The 14,374-nt window shown below is 47.6% G+C and overlaps 1 protein-coding gene across 1 annotated transcript in view; it reads right to left on the minus strand.

The window, feature by feature from the left end:
* LOC129713739 (extracellular serine/threonine protein kinase FAM20C-like) overlaps positions 1-14,173 on the minus strand; it is a 51,789-nt gene extending 37,616 nt beyond the window's left edge. The window contains exons 1-3 of the mRNA XM_055663004.1: positions 11,985-14,173; positions 7,917-8,089; positions 395-473 (exon numbers count right to left, since the gene is read on the minus strand). Of these exons, the coding sequence (XP_055518979.1) occupies positions 395-473; positions 7,917-8,089; positions 11,985-12,499 (767 nt within the window). The 5' untranslated portion in view covers positions 12,500-14,173. The remainder of the gene's footprint in view (positions 1-394; positions 474-7,916; positions 8,090-11,984) is intronic.
* Between the last annotated feature and the right edge of the window lie 201 nt (positions 14,174-14,374).

The following is a 14,374-nucleotide window of genomic DNA, read 5'->3' on the forward strand; positions in this document are numbered from 1 at the left end:
CCATCCTGTTTGAACTTGCAGTCATTTTTTGTTTCAATGAAATCTCCCTTCATTCTCCAAAATCTGAAGAACACCATCTGAAGAATGCTCCTGCCCAATGCTCCCTTTAAGAGGTAGACAAAAATGCTGGAGAAACTCAGCGGGTGAGGCAGCATCTATGGAGCGAAGGAAATAGGTGACGTTTCGGGTCGAGACCCTTCTTCAGAACAGGGACCATTGGTCTGAAGAAGGGTCTCGACCCAAAAGGTCACCTATTCCTTCGCTCCATAGATGCTGCCTCACCCGCTGAGTTTCTCCAGCATTTTTGTCCACCTTCGATTTTTCCAGCATCTGCAGTTCCTTCTTAAACGCTCATTTTAAGAGAATGAGTTCAGTGTCAGAATCTCACACTTACTTTAATGGTTTAAACAAGGCCTTGCCAAAGTTGTTCAACGTCATCGTCAGCTTCAACTGGGTCCCACCGAGTTTCTGAACTAAGGAAACAAATGTCACTAGTTACTGTCCGGTGAACTTTGATTATTTCAAACCCAGCTTCAAGATGCCAGCCCAGGTAGTATGATCCATCCCCAAATACCTTGGGACCAGTGTTGTCATTTGAGTGAAGATGCTCCAGGGAAGTTGTTGGGGAACAAGGTCCCAAGTAGGAGACCGACTGATGGGGGAAAACAGTTCATTTCAAAGTAGCCAGGTTCATTTCAGAGGGGATCCTGCGAGTGATATTGTGTGCTTTTCATGTTGTTTGCTTTAGAGATACAGTGCGGAAACAGGCCCTTCGGCCCACCGGTTCTGCGCCCACCAGGTTCTCAAGGTTCTCAAGGATTTGAGTATAGGAGCAGGGAGGTTCTACTGCAGTTGTACAGGGTCTTGGTGAGACCACACCTGGAGTATTGCGTACAGTTTTGGTCTCCAAATCTGAGGAAGGACATTATTGCCATAGAGGGAGTACAGAGAAGGTTCACCAGACTGATTCCTGGGATGTCAGGACTGTCTTATGAAGACAGACTGGATAGACTTGGTTTATACTCTCTAGAATTTAGGAGATTGAGAGGAGATCTTATAGAAACGTACAAAAATTCTTAAGGGGTTGGACAGGCTAGATGCAGGAAGATTGCTCCCGATGTTGGGGAAGTCCAGGACAAGGGGTCACAGCTTAAGGATAAGGGGGAAATCCTTTAAAACCGAGATGAGAAGAACTTTTTTCACACAGAGAGTGGTGAATCTCTGGAACTCTCTGCCGCAGAGGGTAGTCGAGGCCAGTTCATTGGCTATATTTAAGAGGGAGTTAGATGTGGCCCTTGTGGCTAAGGAGATCAGAGGGTATGGAGAGAAGGCAGGTACAGGATACTGAGTTGGATGATCAGCCATGATCATATTGAATGGCGGTGCAGGCTCGAAGGGCCGAATGCCCTACTCCTGCACCTAATTTCTATGTTTCTAATTCGCGGGATGGCGGGACTGTCATGTGCTGAGAGAATGGAGGGGCTGGGCTTGTACACTCTGGAGTTGAGAAGGATGAGAGGGCATCTTATTGAAACATAAGGGCCTGTCCCACTTTCACGACCTAATTCACGACCTCTGCCGAGTTTGCCCTTGACTCATACTCGCAGCGTGGTCGTCACGAGGTCACAGCAGGTCGTGATGCTAGTCGTAGGTACTCGTGGCATCAAGTTGGTCGGGGCGTTTTTCTAGCCTGATGAAAAATAGCCACGAGTAAAAAAGGTTGTGAATTAGGTTGTGAATTAGGGCTTGGACACGCTGGAGGCAGGAAACATGTTCCCGAGGTTGGGGGAGTCCAGAACCAGAGGCCACAGTTTAAGAATAAGGGGTAAGCCATTTAGAATGGAGATGAGGAAACACTTTTTCACACAGAGAGTTGTGAGTCTGTGGAATTCTCTGCCTCAGAGGGCGTTGGGGGCTGGTTCTCTGGATGCTTTCAAGAGAGAACTAGATAGGGCTCTTAAAAATAGCGGAGTCAGGGGATATTATTGCCATAGAGGGAGTGCAGAGAAGGTTCACCAGACTGATTCCTGGGATGTCAGGACTGTCTTATGAAGAAAGACTGGATAGACTTGGTTTATATTCTTTAGAATTTAGGAGATTGAGAGGGAGATCTTATAGAAACTTACAACATTCTTAAGGGGTTGGACAGGCTAGATGCAGGAAGATTGCTCCCGATGTTGGGGAAGTCCAGGACAAGGGGTCATAGCTTAAGGATAAGGGGGAAATCCTTTAAAACCGAGATGAGAAGAACTTTTTTCACACAGAGAGTGGTGAATCTCTGGAACTCTCTGCCGCAGAGGGTAGTCGAGGCCAGTTCATTGGCTATATTTAAGAGGGAGTTAGATGTCGCCCTTGTGGCTAAGGGGATCAGAGGGTATAGAGAGAAGGCAGGTACGGGATACTGAGTTGGATGATCAGCCATGATCATATTGAATGGCGGTGCAGGCTCGAAGGGCCGAATGGCCTACTCCTGCATCTAATTTCTATGTTTCTATGTGTCCATATGGGGAGAAGGCAGGAACGGGGTACTGATTGGGGATGATCAGCCATGATCACATTGAATGGCGGTGCTGGTTCGAAGTGCCGAATGGCCTACTCCTGCACCTATTGTCTATTGTCTATTATCTATCCCCGCCAACTAACACTATCCTACACTCATGGGGGACAATTTACAATCTTTACCGGAGCCAATTAACCTACAAGCCTGCATTTGTTGGAGCGTGGGATGAAATTGGAGCTCCCAGAGAAAACCTACGCAGGTCACGGAGAGATTGGACAAACTCTGTACAGACAGCACCCGTAGTCAGGATTGAACCCGGGTCTCTGGCGCTGTGAGGCAGCAACTCTGCTACTAGGCCACCCTGCTGCCCGAAGAGAGTGGAGAGTTGGGGTTGGTGCTGCAGTGATGTGATTGTAGCAAATACACACTGTAGCCATGCAGTGGAAGGAGAAAGCCCAGTGGTGTGGTGGGTGTAGGCCACCAGTCTTGTAACCTTGCCCATTAGAAGTGGTGAGTGAGGGGGGCTCGTGAGGTGAGATCATAAGACACAGGCCATTCGACCCATCGAGTCTACTCCACCATTCAATTATGGCTGATCTATTTTTCCCTCTCAACCCCATTCCCCTGCCTTCTCCCCAAAACCTTTGATGCCCTTACTATCCAAGAACATTTCAATCTCTGCTTTCAAATTTCCCAATGTCTTTGCCTCCACAGCCTCCTGTGGCAACGTTCCACAGATTCACTCCCCCCCTCTGGCGAAAGAAATTGAGCCATCGGCAGAAAGGTACATATTCTGCAGTAGGTACACAAAAATGCTGGAGAAACTCAGCGGGTGCAACAGCATCTATGGAGCGAAGGAAATAGGCAACGTTTCGGCACGAAACGTTGCCTATTTCCTTCGCTCCATAGATGCTGCTGCACCCGCTGAGTTTCTCCAGCATTTTTGTGAACCTTCGATCTGCAGTTCCTTCTTAAACACATCTTCTGCAGTGTTCTGTTGAACAAAATAGAACAATTTTGTATCATTAGAGGAACACTAAAGGACCTGTCCCACTTTGACGAGTAATTCACGGATCCTCCCGAGTTCTCCCCTGATTCGAACTCGCAGACTGTTCGTAACGAGGCCGTACGAGTTCCTAGCGGCTCGTTACGCCAGCCGTAGGTACTCGTGGCATCAGGTAAGTCGGGACGTTTTTTTCCAGCCCGATAAACAATGTCCACGGGTTACAAAATGGTCGGGATGAAAGAATTAAGTCGTGAATGTGGGATAGGCCGTTAACTTCACAGAGTTTATGTGTACAGAAACTCTCTCCCTCCACACATATTTCTTCCACTGGTTTCTCAAGTTGCAACTCTTCAATCCGTTTGTCTCACACCTTCTGTTTTAGTCCCTGATCTTTGTTCCAATCATCTGCATATCAACCCCCCCCTCTCCCCCCCAAAATCAGTCTGAAGAAGGTCCCCGACCTGTCCTGTCCATGTTCTCCAGAAATGTTGCCTGACCCGCAGAGTTACTCCAGCACTTTGGATCGGTTGCAGAAATCCGTGCAGCCACTCACCAGTATAAGCCGGTGCAAAACACACTACTGTGGCACACAACCACACGCACTGTCTCTACCGGTGCAACAGGTCCTGCATGTCCACACACATGAACATGCACACGTTCACATGCACTGTTGCACATGTGCAGCCACGTACCACCTCATGCACCATTTAATAATGCAATAGACAATAGACAACAGGTGCAGGAGTAGGCCATTCGGCCCTTCGTGCAGCACTGCCATCCAATGTGATTATTGCTGATCATCCCCAATTGGTACCCCGTTCCTGCCTTCGCCCCATATCCCCTGACTCCGCTATTTTAAGAGCCCTATCTAGCTCTCTCTTGAAAGCATCCAGAGAACCGGCCTCCACCGCCCTCCGAGGCAGAGAATCCCACAGAATGCAGGTCCGGCACAATTCCACAGAATGCGCAGGTCACGCGCACAATCTGCACACACACACACACACACACACACACACACACACACACACACACACACACACACACACACACACACACACACACACACACACACACACACACACACACACACACACACACACACACACACACACACAGTCCACTAAGAGCACACAACAAAATGGTTCACACTGACGTACAAACTCCATCGCATGCACACACAAGGTATACTTGTGCGCACATTCTATCTTGTTCACACATACACATGCAAACCAGTCCGTGTACAGCTGCGCACACACTCTGTCTGGTACACACCAGCACGCACATGCGGGTAATGATGGTGTAGTGGATCAATTAAATAATCCCGACGCCTCAGCTCACAATCTACACACACGTTCAAAACGCTCCGTGGAATTCAAATCCAATGTCAATTTGAAAATGTCAAAGTCAAGCTAAATGTCAATAGAGTTGCTGCCTTACAGCGAATGCAGTGCCCGAGACCCGGCTTAAGTTCTGACTACGGGTGCTGTCAGTATGGAGTTTGTACGTTCTCCCTGTGACCACGTGGGTTTTCTCCGGGAGCTCCGGTTTCCTCTCACACTCCAAAGACCTCCAGGGTCGTAGGTTAATTGGCTTCGGTAAAAGATTGTAAATTGTCCCTAGTGTGTAGGATAGAGCTAGTATATTGGGATCGCTGTTCGGCACGGACTCGGTTGGCCAAGGGGACTGTTTCCGCGTAGTGTGTCTAAACCAAACTAAACAAAACACTCAGATCTGGCAGAAATTGATGGGATTGCGTGGAGAATGTAATTGGGTTGGTAAAATTGTAAAACATTGTCCCTAATGTGTGTGGGATAGTGTTAGTGTGCGGGGATCACTGGTCAGGGCGGACTCGGTGGGATAAAGGGGGCTGTTTCCCCCCGCTGTATCTCTAAACAAAGCTACAGTAAACACCTAGTTCAATTACAAAACATACATCCAGCACCCATGCTTCCCCGGTGTATAGACACACATGAGCCCCATTGGGTGAACAAGCTACATCTGACAAAGAGCTGGGCACTGGCACCATCTAAAGTACACGCCATGTAATGTACACAGTGAGGCAGTGCAGCGTAGGTTCACCAGATTGATCCCTGGGATGGCGGGACTGTCATATGAGGAAAGATTGAAAATACTAGGCTTGTATTCACTGGAGTTTAGAAGGATGAGGGGAATATCTTATAGAAACATATAAAATTATAAAAGGACTGGACAAGCTAGATGCAGGAAAAATGTTCCCAATGTTGGGCGAGTCCAGAACCAGGGGCCACAGTTTTAGAATAAAGGGGAGGTCATTTAAGACTGAGATGAGGAAAAACTTTTTCACCCAGAGAGTTGTGAATTTGTGGAATTCCCTGCCACAGAGGGCAGTGGAGGCTAAGTCACTGGATGGATTTAAGAGAGAGTTAGATAGCGCTCTAGGGGGGCTGGTGGAATCAAGGGATATGGGGAGAAGGCAGGCACGGGTTATTGATAGGGGACGATCAGCCATGATCACAATGAATGGCGGTGCTGGCTCGAAGGGCCGAAAGGCCTCCTCCTGCACCTATTTTCTAAGTTTCTATGTATTTTTCTCCACTGAGGGGCTGGTGGAGCTTTGTGATTCTCTACCAAAGAGGGCTGTATGTTCTATGTTTCTATGTTTCTACATGCCATCCATCTACACCCCAACATCAGACACATTTCAGCATGCCATGCATGCAGTTCACTCCTGAGCAAGGCAGTCGTGCCAAGAGTACACCTACACATTCAGCACATACACATACTCCTTACACTGCACACTAGTTCCCAAAGGGTGCACAACTCTGCACATGGTCTATCCAGTGCACACGAGTGTATACTCTTGAAGCAGTGCTTTCCATTCCGTTCCACGCACATCGATACAGCTACTGTCGATAGACGCAAAGCGCTGGAGTAGCTCAGCGGGTCAGGCAGTATCTCTGGAGAAAAAGGACAGGTGATGTTTTGGGTCGGGACCCTTCTTTTGGCTTCAGTCTGAACAAGGGTCCTAACCCGAAACCCTTCACCTATCCTTTTTCTCCAGAGACTGAAACGTTGCCTATTTCCTTCGCTCCATAGATGCTGCTGCACCCGCTGAGTTTCTCCAGCACTTTTGTCTCCCTTCGATTTTCCAGCATCTGCAGTTCCTTCTTAAAAACCATGCCTGGCCTGCTGAGTTACTCCAGCACTTTGTGTCTATCTTTAGTATAAACCAGAGAACGGAGAGGTTGAGAAGGAGTTTCTTCCCAGAGGCAATTCGGACTGTAAACGCCTATCTCACCAGGGACTAACTCTACAGAACGTTTTTCCTTCCATTATTTATTATGTAAAAGAATATGTGTGTTATGATTGTGTTTATAATTTGTTTGGTTGTTTTGTTGTTTGTCTTTTGCACAAAAGTCCGCGAGCATTGCCACTTTCATTTCACTGCACATCTCGTATGTCTATGTGACAAATAAACTTGACTTGACTTGACTTGACTTGACATCTGCAGTTCTTTGCTTCTACATAGGGAGCTACTGTATTGGGTCAAATGCGGGACTAACATAGATGGCCATCTTCATCGGCATGGGCAAGTTGGGCCAAAGACATGTGTCCCATGCTCTATGTCATTCTTCTTGGCACACACCTGCAAACACGTACCATCCTTTGTGTACACACCATCAAATGCACCATGGTGCGGACCTTCCACAAGGTGCATATTTGTGCACCTTGACACACCTGTCTGAAATGGTACACATCACGTCTGCTCGAATAGTGAAAGGCTTGGATAGAGTGGATGTGGAGAGGATGTTTCCACGGGTGGGAGAGTCTAGGATCAGAGTCATAGCCTCAGAATAAAAGGACGTGCCTATAGAAAAACGATGATAAGGAGTTTCCTCAATCAGAGGGAGATGAATCTGTGGAATTCATTGCCATGGAAGGCAGTGGAGGTCAAGTCAATGGATATATACAAGGTGGAGAGATTGACACATTTTTGATTATTAAGGGGCTGTCCCACTTTCACAACCTAATTCACAACCTCTGCCTAGTTTGCCCTTGACTCATACTCGCAGCATGGTCATCACGAGGTCATGGTCGTAGGAGGTCGTAGGTAGGTCGTAGCAGGTCGTGATGCTAGTTGTAGGTACTCGTGGCATCAAGTTGGTCGGGGCGTTTTTTTCTAGCCTGATGAAAAATGTCCACGAGTAAAAAGGTCGTGAATTAGGTCGTGAAAGTGGGACAGGCCCTTTAAGGGCATCAGGGGTTATGGGGCGAAGGCAGGAGAAAGGGATTGGGAGGGAGAGGTAGATCAGCCATGATTGAATGACAGAGTAGACTTGATGGGCCGAATGGCATGATTCTGCTCCTAGTACTTCTGCAGGTATAAAACCAAATACACAAAAGAGCGTTGAGAAATAAAAACCTCCTTACCGACACGGACGATCTTCAAGGTTGCAAGCTCGTTCAGCAAGGAAGCTAGGAGGCTGCTGTTCTGTGCATAGAGCTCATATCGGTTAATTCCAATGTAGAACTTCAGCCAGTTGGGGTATGTATCTGCCGGAGAATCACCATCTGGAACGACATACTCCTGCTCATGGCTGACCCTGAGAGAGCAAAATGCAAGCAGTTCAATGATAGATCAAGACAGAGGGTGGAGGTTTAATGTTCCATCATATTAAAATTACTGAAAGGGGTGTATATTATTTGAATATTATACATCTACTTATAATGTGCAGAGTGTGAGTGACTCCATTTATACCTCATTGGGGAACAGCTCCATCCAAGACCGCAAGAAATTCTAGCGAATTGTGGACGCAGCCCAGACCATCACACAAACCAACCTCCCTTCCATTGACTCCATTTATACATCACGCTGCCTCGGCAAGGCCAGCAGCATCATCAAGGACGAGTCACACCCCGGCCACTCCCTCTTCTCCCCTCTCCCATCAGGCAAAAGGCACAGAAGTGTGAAAACACACACCTCCAGATTCAGGGACAGTTTCTTCCCAGCTGTTATCAGGCAACTGAATCATCCTACCACAACCAGAGAGCAGCGCTGAACTACTATCTACTTCTTTGGTGACCCTCGGACTATCTTTGATCGGACATTGCTGGCTTCATGTCTTTCTGCTGACTGGTTAGCACGCAACAAAAAGCTTTTCACTGTACCTCGGTACACGTGACAATAAACAAAACTGAACTGAACTGAAGTCAAGTCAAGTCAAGTCAAGTCAAGTTTATTTGTTACATACACATACGAGATGTGCAGTGAAATGAAAGTGGCAATGCTCGCGGACTTTTGTGCAAAAGACAAACAACAAAACAACCAAACAAATTATAAACACAATCATAACACACATATTCTTTTACATAATATTACAGAATATTAAATCCGTGAATTTATTATATTACAGTGTTTATTACATTAGAATGCATTTTACAATATGTGTATATCGGAGTTTGATATATTTAAGAAAGAACTGCAGATGCTGAAAAAAATCGAAGGTAGACAAAAATGCTGGAGAAACTCAGAAGGGTCTTGTCCTGAAACGTCACTTATTCCTTCTGAGTTTCTCCAGCATTTTGGTCTTCCTTCGGAGTTTGATATGATGCCCAGATTGGAATATTGCTTGAAGCTGAATGGAATACAGTCTGAAGAAGGGTCTCGACCCGTATCTTTTCTCCAGAGATGCTACCTGAGCCACTGAGTTACTCCAGCATTTTGTGTCTATCTTCAGTGTAAACCAGCATCTGCAGTTCCTTCCTACACATTGTGTCCATCTTGGAATCTTGCATCATAGGTCCACAGTATGATCTGTGTCCAATATCTTACAGCAGTACACACTTTACAATAGTTAGTCCACTGTTGTAGATGGCACAAAGAATTCCACCAGGCTAATATTATTTTACATTTCTTGTGTTTTATTGCAGTTTGCTATAATCTCAATTGAAATAGAGTACAGTTTATGTACTATGTGGAATGTGGATCCGAATATTTGGCAGCTTGTCGTATTACTGAGTGCTTTGTGTTCCCTGAGAGTATTGTACACTCTTTGTATTAAAGCAGTCCCTACTTTAGGGTATTGTACAGAATATATAACCAAGTCAACCAGCTCTCTACTGTATTGTATAGTCTATTGTACAGGATATGCATTCAAATGGAGTTTGTGTTACACGGTGAAATATGATATCTGTTTGCTTTGTTTTACAGGTATCATTTAATGTTGGCTGCCTAAAGGGCCTGTCCCACTTAGGTGATTTTTGAGGCGACTACATGATCGCCGTGGTGTCGCCTGTATGGTCGTGAGTCGTCTCCTCAGTCGCCCAAAGAGTCGTAGCGTCTTTCTGATCGCCGCTGGATTTTCAACTGTCCCGCACAACCCTCGTTCTTCCTCAGTGAAGGAACATTCGTGAAGAGGAACATCTCATACGTTGCCATAGTCCATTGGGGAGGCACAGTGGTGCAGCGGTAGAGTTGCTGCCTCACAGCGCCACAGACCCGGGTTCGATCCTGACATCAGGTGCTGTCTGTACGGAGTTTGCACGTTCTCCCCGTGACCGCGTCCGGTTTACCCCCACATTCCAAAGACGTGCAGGTTTGTAGGTTAATTGGCTTCAGTAAAGTGTCCCTAGTGTGTGTGGGATAGAAGCAGTGCACGGGCTGATCGCCGGTCGGCACGGACTCGGTGGGCCGAAGGGCCTGTTTCCACGCTGTATCTCTAAAACTAAAACTAATCTTGTTTCTAGTTTGTATTTTTGCACTAATGTCCTGATTATTTTGTTGTACAACCTTTTCCTTTGCCATGTTTTGTAAAATCTATTTGCAATTTTTAAATCATTTACAATAAGTGTGTTGGCTGAATCTAAGTGCCCGTGATGCTGCTGCAAGCAAGATTTTCATTGTACCCGCACCTCACCATACGTGCACTTAACAGTAGACTTGACTTGCTGTCCCTTCCTCTCTGGTGATCCCTGGAATTGACTGAACAGTGTGTTAAACCCCTGTCCCACTGTACGAGTTCATTCCACGAGCTCTCCCGAGTTTGCCCTGATTTGAACTCGGAGATTTACGGTAATGGCCACTCGTCGGTACTCGGGGCTCTCGTGGACATTTTTCAACATGTTGAAAAAACTTCACGAGTCTTCCCGAGCTTACCTGCCGTTAGCGAGTCTTCCTGCGTACCTGCCGTTAGCGCTAAGAGACGTCCCCGAGCTCCGACGTACCCGCTACGTTCATTCTCCCTGTTTACCACGAGTTTGATTTTTTTTTAAATTCTTGGAATGAACTCCCACCGTGGGACAGGGAACTGCAGATGCAGGTTTAAACCGAAGATAGACACAAAATGTTGGAGTAACTCAGCGGGACAGGCAGCATCTCTGGAGAGAAGGAATGGGTGATGTTTCGGGTCAAGACCCTTCTTCAGACGTTTCAGGTCATAGAAACATAGAAACATAGAAATTAGGTGCAGGAGTAGGCCATTCGGCCCTTCGAGCCTGCACCGCCATTCAATATGATCATGGCTGATCATCCAACTCAGTATCCCGTACCTGCCTTCTCTCCATACCCTCTGATCCCCTTAGCCACAAGGGCCACATCTAACTCCCTCTTAAATATAGCCAATGAACTGGCCTCGACTATCCTCTGCGGCAGAGAGTTCCAGAGATTCACCACTCTCTGTGTGAAAAAAGTTCTTCTCATCTCGGTTTTAAAGGATTTCCCCCTTATCCTTAAGCTGTGACCCCTTGTCCTGGACTTCCCCAACATCAGGAACAATCTTCCTGCATCTAGCCTGTCCAACCCCTTAAGAATTTTGTAAGTTTCTGTAAGATCCCCTCTCAATCTCCTAAATTCTAGAGAGTATAAACCAAGTCTATCCAGTCTTTCTTCATAAGACAGTCCTGACATCCCAGGAATCAGTCTGGTGAACCTTCTCTGCACTCCCTCTATGGCAATAATGTCCTTCCTCAGATTTGGAGATCAAAACTGTACGCAATACTCCAGGTGTGGTCTCACCAAGACCCTGTACAACTGCAGTAGAACCTCCCTGCTCCTTTACTCAAATCTTTTTGCTATGAAAGCTAACATACCATTCGCTTTCTTCACTGCCTGCTGCACCTGCATGCCTACTTTCAATGACTGTTGTACCATGACACCCAGGTCTCGCTGCATCTCCCCTTTTCCTAGTCGGCCACCATTCAGATAATAGTCTGCTTTCCCGTTTTTGCCACCAAAATGGATAACCTCACATTTATCCACATTATACTGCATCTGCCAAACATTTGCCCACTCACCCAGCCTATCCAAGTCACCCTGCAGTTTCCTAGCATCCTCCTCACAGGTCGAGACCCTTCTTCAGATGTTTCAGGTTGAGAACCTTCTTCTGAAGAAGGGTCTCGACCAGAAACATCTCCCATTCCTTCTCTCCAGAGATGCTGCCTGTCCCGCTGAGTTACTCCAGCATTTTGTGTCTTATCTTGACTGAACAATGTGCAACTCACCATCCGTCGCTGTCGCTGCTCCTGGCGGTGAACCTCTCTGCTGAGTTTACTGAGAAGAGTTGGTCGTCCGGTGTGAGAAGGGGAGGAGGGGTTTTGTAGAGCGGGTGCTGAAATAATGCTGCCAGCTTGGACGTGTTCAGCCTGTAGCCGTCCCTCTGCAGGTTACTGTCGGGCCCGGTGCCCGACTTTGAGGACCACTGGCTGGTGAACGGCTGCCCACTGGCACTCGAAGAGCGCCGCGCCTTTTCCAGGGATTGGGACGCACGGCTCCGGGTATCGCTGCCGGCAACGTTCTGTAGATCCCTGTTCTTCTTCGGCGTCCTGCCTTTCAACGCCGGCTGCTTTGGGAGCGCGGGGCCCGCGTGATCTTCGTGCTGCGTGTCGCGGGCGCATACGTTGACGTACACCTCCTGAGCCGGCAGCAGGGCGATCAGGACGTGCAGAATCAGGCTGGTCAGAATCAAAAACAGAAACACCAGTCTGGATTTACAGAAGGTCGGGATTCTGCGATACATCACAGCCAATTTTCTGGAAACTCCTATTGAGAATGCTTCAGAACACAGACATGAGCCGTTAAAATGGACATCCGTGTCTGTGTCATGCCCAGCACCAAAAAGACAGAGGCACACTAGTGCATGGATGAGGTTTGTTTAATCCAGCCCTGGTCAGCACGACCGTCTGGACTTATCACACTGCAAACAAAGAACAGCCCCTGTTCAAAGGTAGGTATGATATACCCATGCCAAGACTCAGCTTAAACAGCAGAGCAAGCAACTTAACAGCAGGCTGGGCCATCTAACGTCAACCCAATAAAGCTGGCAGTGCCGTGGAATCATATACATGGCAGGGCATGAGGGGAAGGGCATATCCCTCTGCTAATTGGGAACCCCTTTCCCTGGATGTCTTCCACAGTCTGTGGACAGTAGCGGGGCACAATCCTGACTCCACCATTACTATCAGGCCTGGTGATCAGGCCAGGTTCAATGAGGAGCACTGGATGTGCCTGGTCGCTGAAAGGTTACACATTTGCAAAGAATAAACACGGCAGGGCAGAGCAAGGGCCTGAGCAATCCCTCAACTCACAGAGCAGGGCAAAGATGGACACAAGATGCTGGAGCATCTCTGGAGAGAAGGAATGATGGGTGACAGACACTTCGGGTCCAGACCAATCTTCAGATGCAGAACAAAGCCCTGCAGTCTTAAGGGCCTGTCCCACTGTACAAGCTAATTCAAGACTTCTACCGAGTTTCCCCTGATTCGAACTCGGAGAATTACGGTGCTAGCCGCTCATGTTGAAAAATCTTCACGAGTCTCTACTCAACAACGTACCTCGGTGACTGCCAATCACCACCCCCCCCGGACACTTATTATTATTTATTCAAATCATTTGCTATGTCGCTCTTCCAGGGAGATGCTAAATGCATTTTGTTGTCTCTGTACTGTACACTGACAATGACAATTAAAATTGAATCTGAATCTGAATCTGAATCTGAATCTTCAAGAGCTTACCCCGTTACCCGAGTACCTGCCGTTAGCGTTACAAGCCGCTAAGAGACGTCCCGAGCTCCGACGTACCCGCTACGTACATTCTACATGCTTACCACGAGTTTGATTTTTTTTTTAAAACTCGGGAGAGCTCTTGAATGAACTCGTACAGTGGGACAGGGCCTTTACCGCGCCCCGTCATGAATGGTGAAACAAGGAACTGCAGATTCTGGTTTAACAGGGAAAGACAGAAAATGCTGGAGTAACTCAGCGGGTCAGGCAGCATCAGGCATCACCTGCCCATGTTCTCCAAGGATGCTGCCTGACCTGCTCAGTTACTCCAGCACTTTGTGTCTGTCATGAATAGTGAGGGGTAGTTAAGCCGCCAACTGCAGGTATTTGTCCCCAAGAACACGTCATTGACGGTGGGCCCAGTATAAGATTGCACACCATAAGGCATAAACATTTATAATTATGTTCACCAAGAAATATTGCAGAGGTTCACCTGCATCTCCTCCAACCTCATCTATTGCATCCACTGCTCTAGGTGTCAGCTGCTCTACATCGGTGAGACCAAGTGTAGGCTTGGCGATCGCTTCGCCCAACACCTCCGCTCGGTTCGCAATAACCAACCTGATCTCCCGGTGGCTCAGCACTTCAACTCCCCCTCCCATTCCAAATCCGACCTCTCTGTCCTGGGCCTCCTCCATGGACACAGTGAGGACCACCTTAAATTGGAGGAGCAGCACCTCATATTCCGCTTGGGCAGTCTGCACCCCAGCGGCATAAACATTGACTACTCCAATTTCCGGTAGCCCTTGCTGTCTCCTCCCCTTTTCAGCTCTCCCTCAGCCCTCTGGCTCCTCCTCTTCCTTTCTTCTTCCCCCCCCGCCCCCCCCCTCCCC

Source organism: Leucoraja erinacea, chromosome 37 (assembly GCF_028641065.1).
Source record: "Leucoraja erinacea ecotype New England chromosome 37, Leri_hhj_1, whole genome shotgun sequence".
Lineage (NCBI taxonomy): Eukaryota > Metazoa > Chordata > Chondrichthyes > Rajiformes > Rajidae > Leucoraja > Leucoraja erinaceus.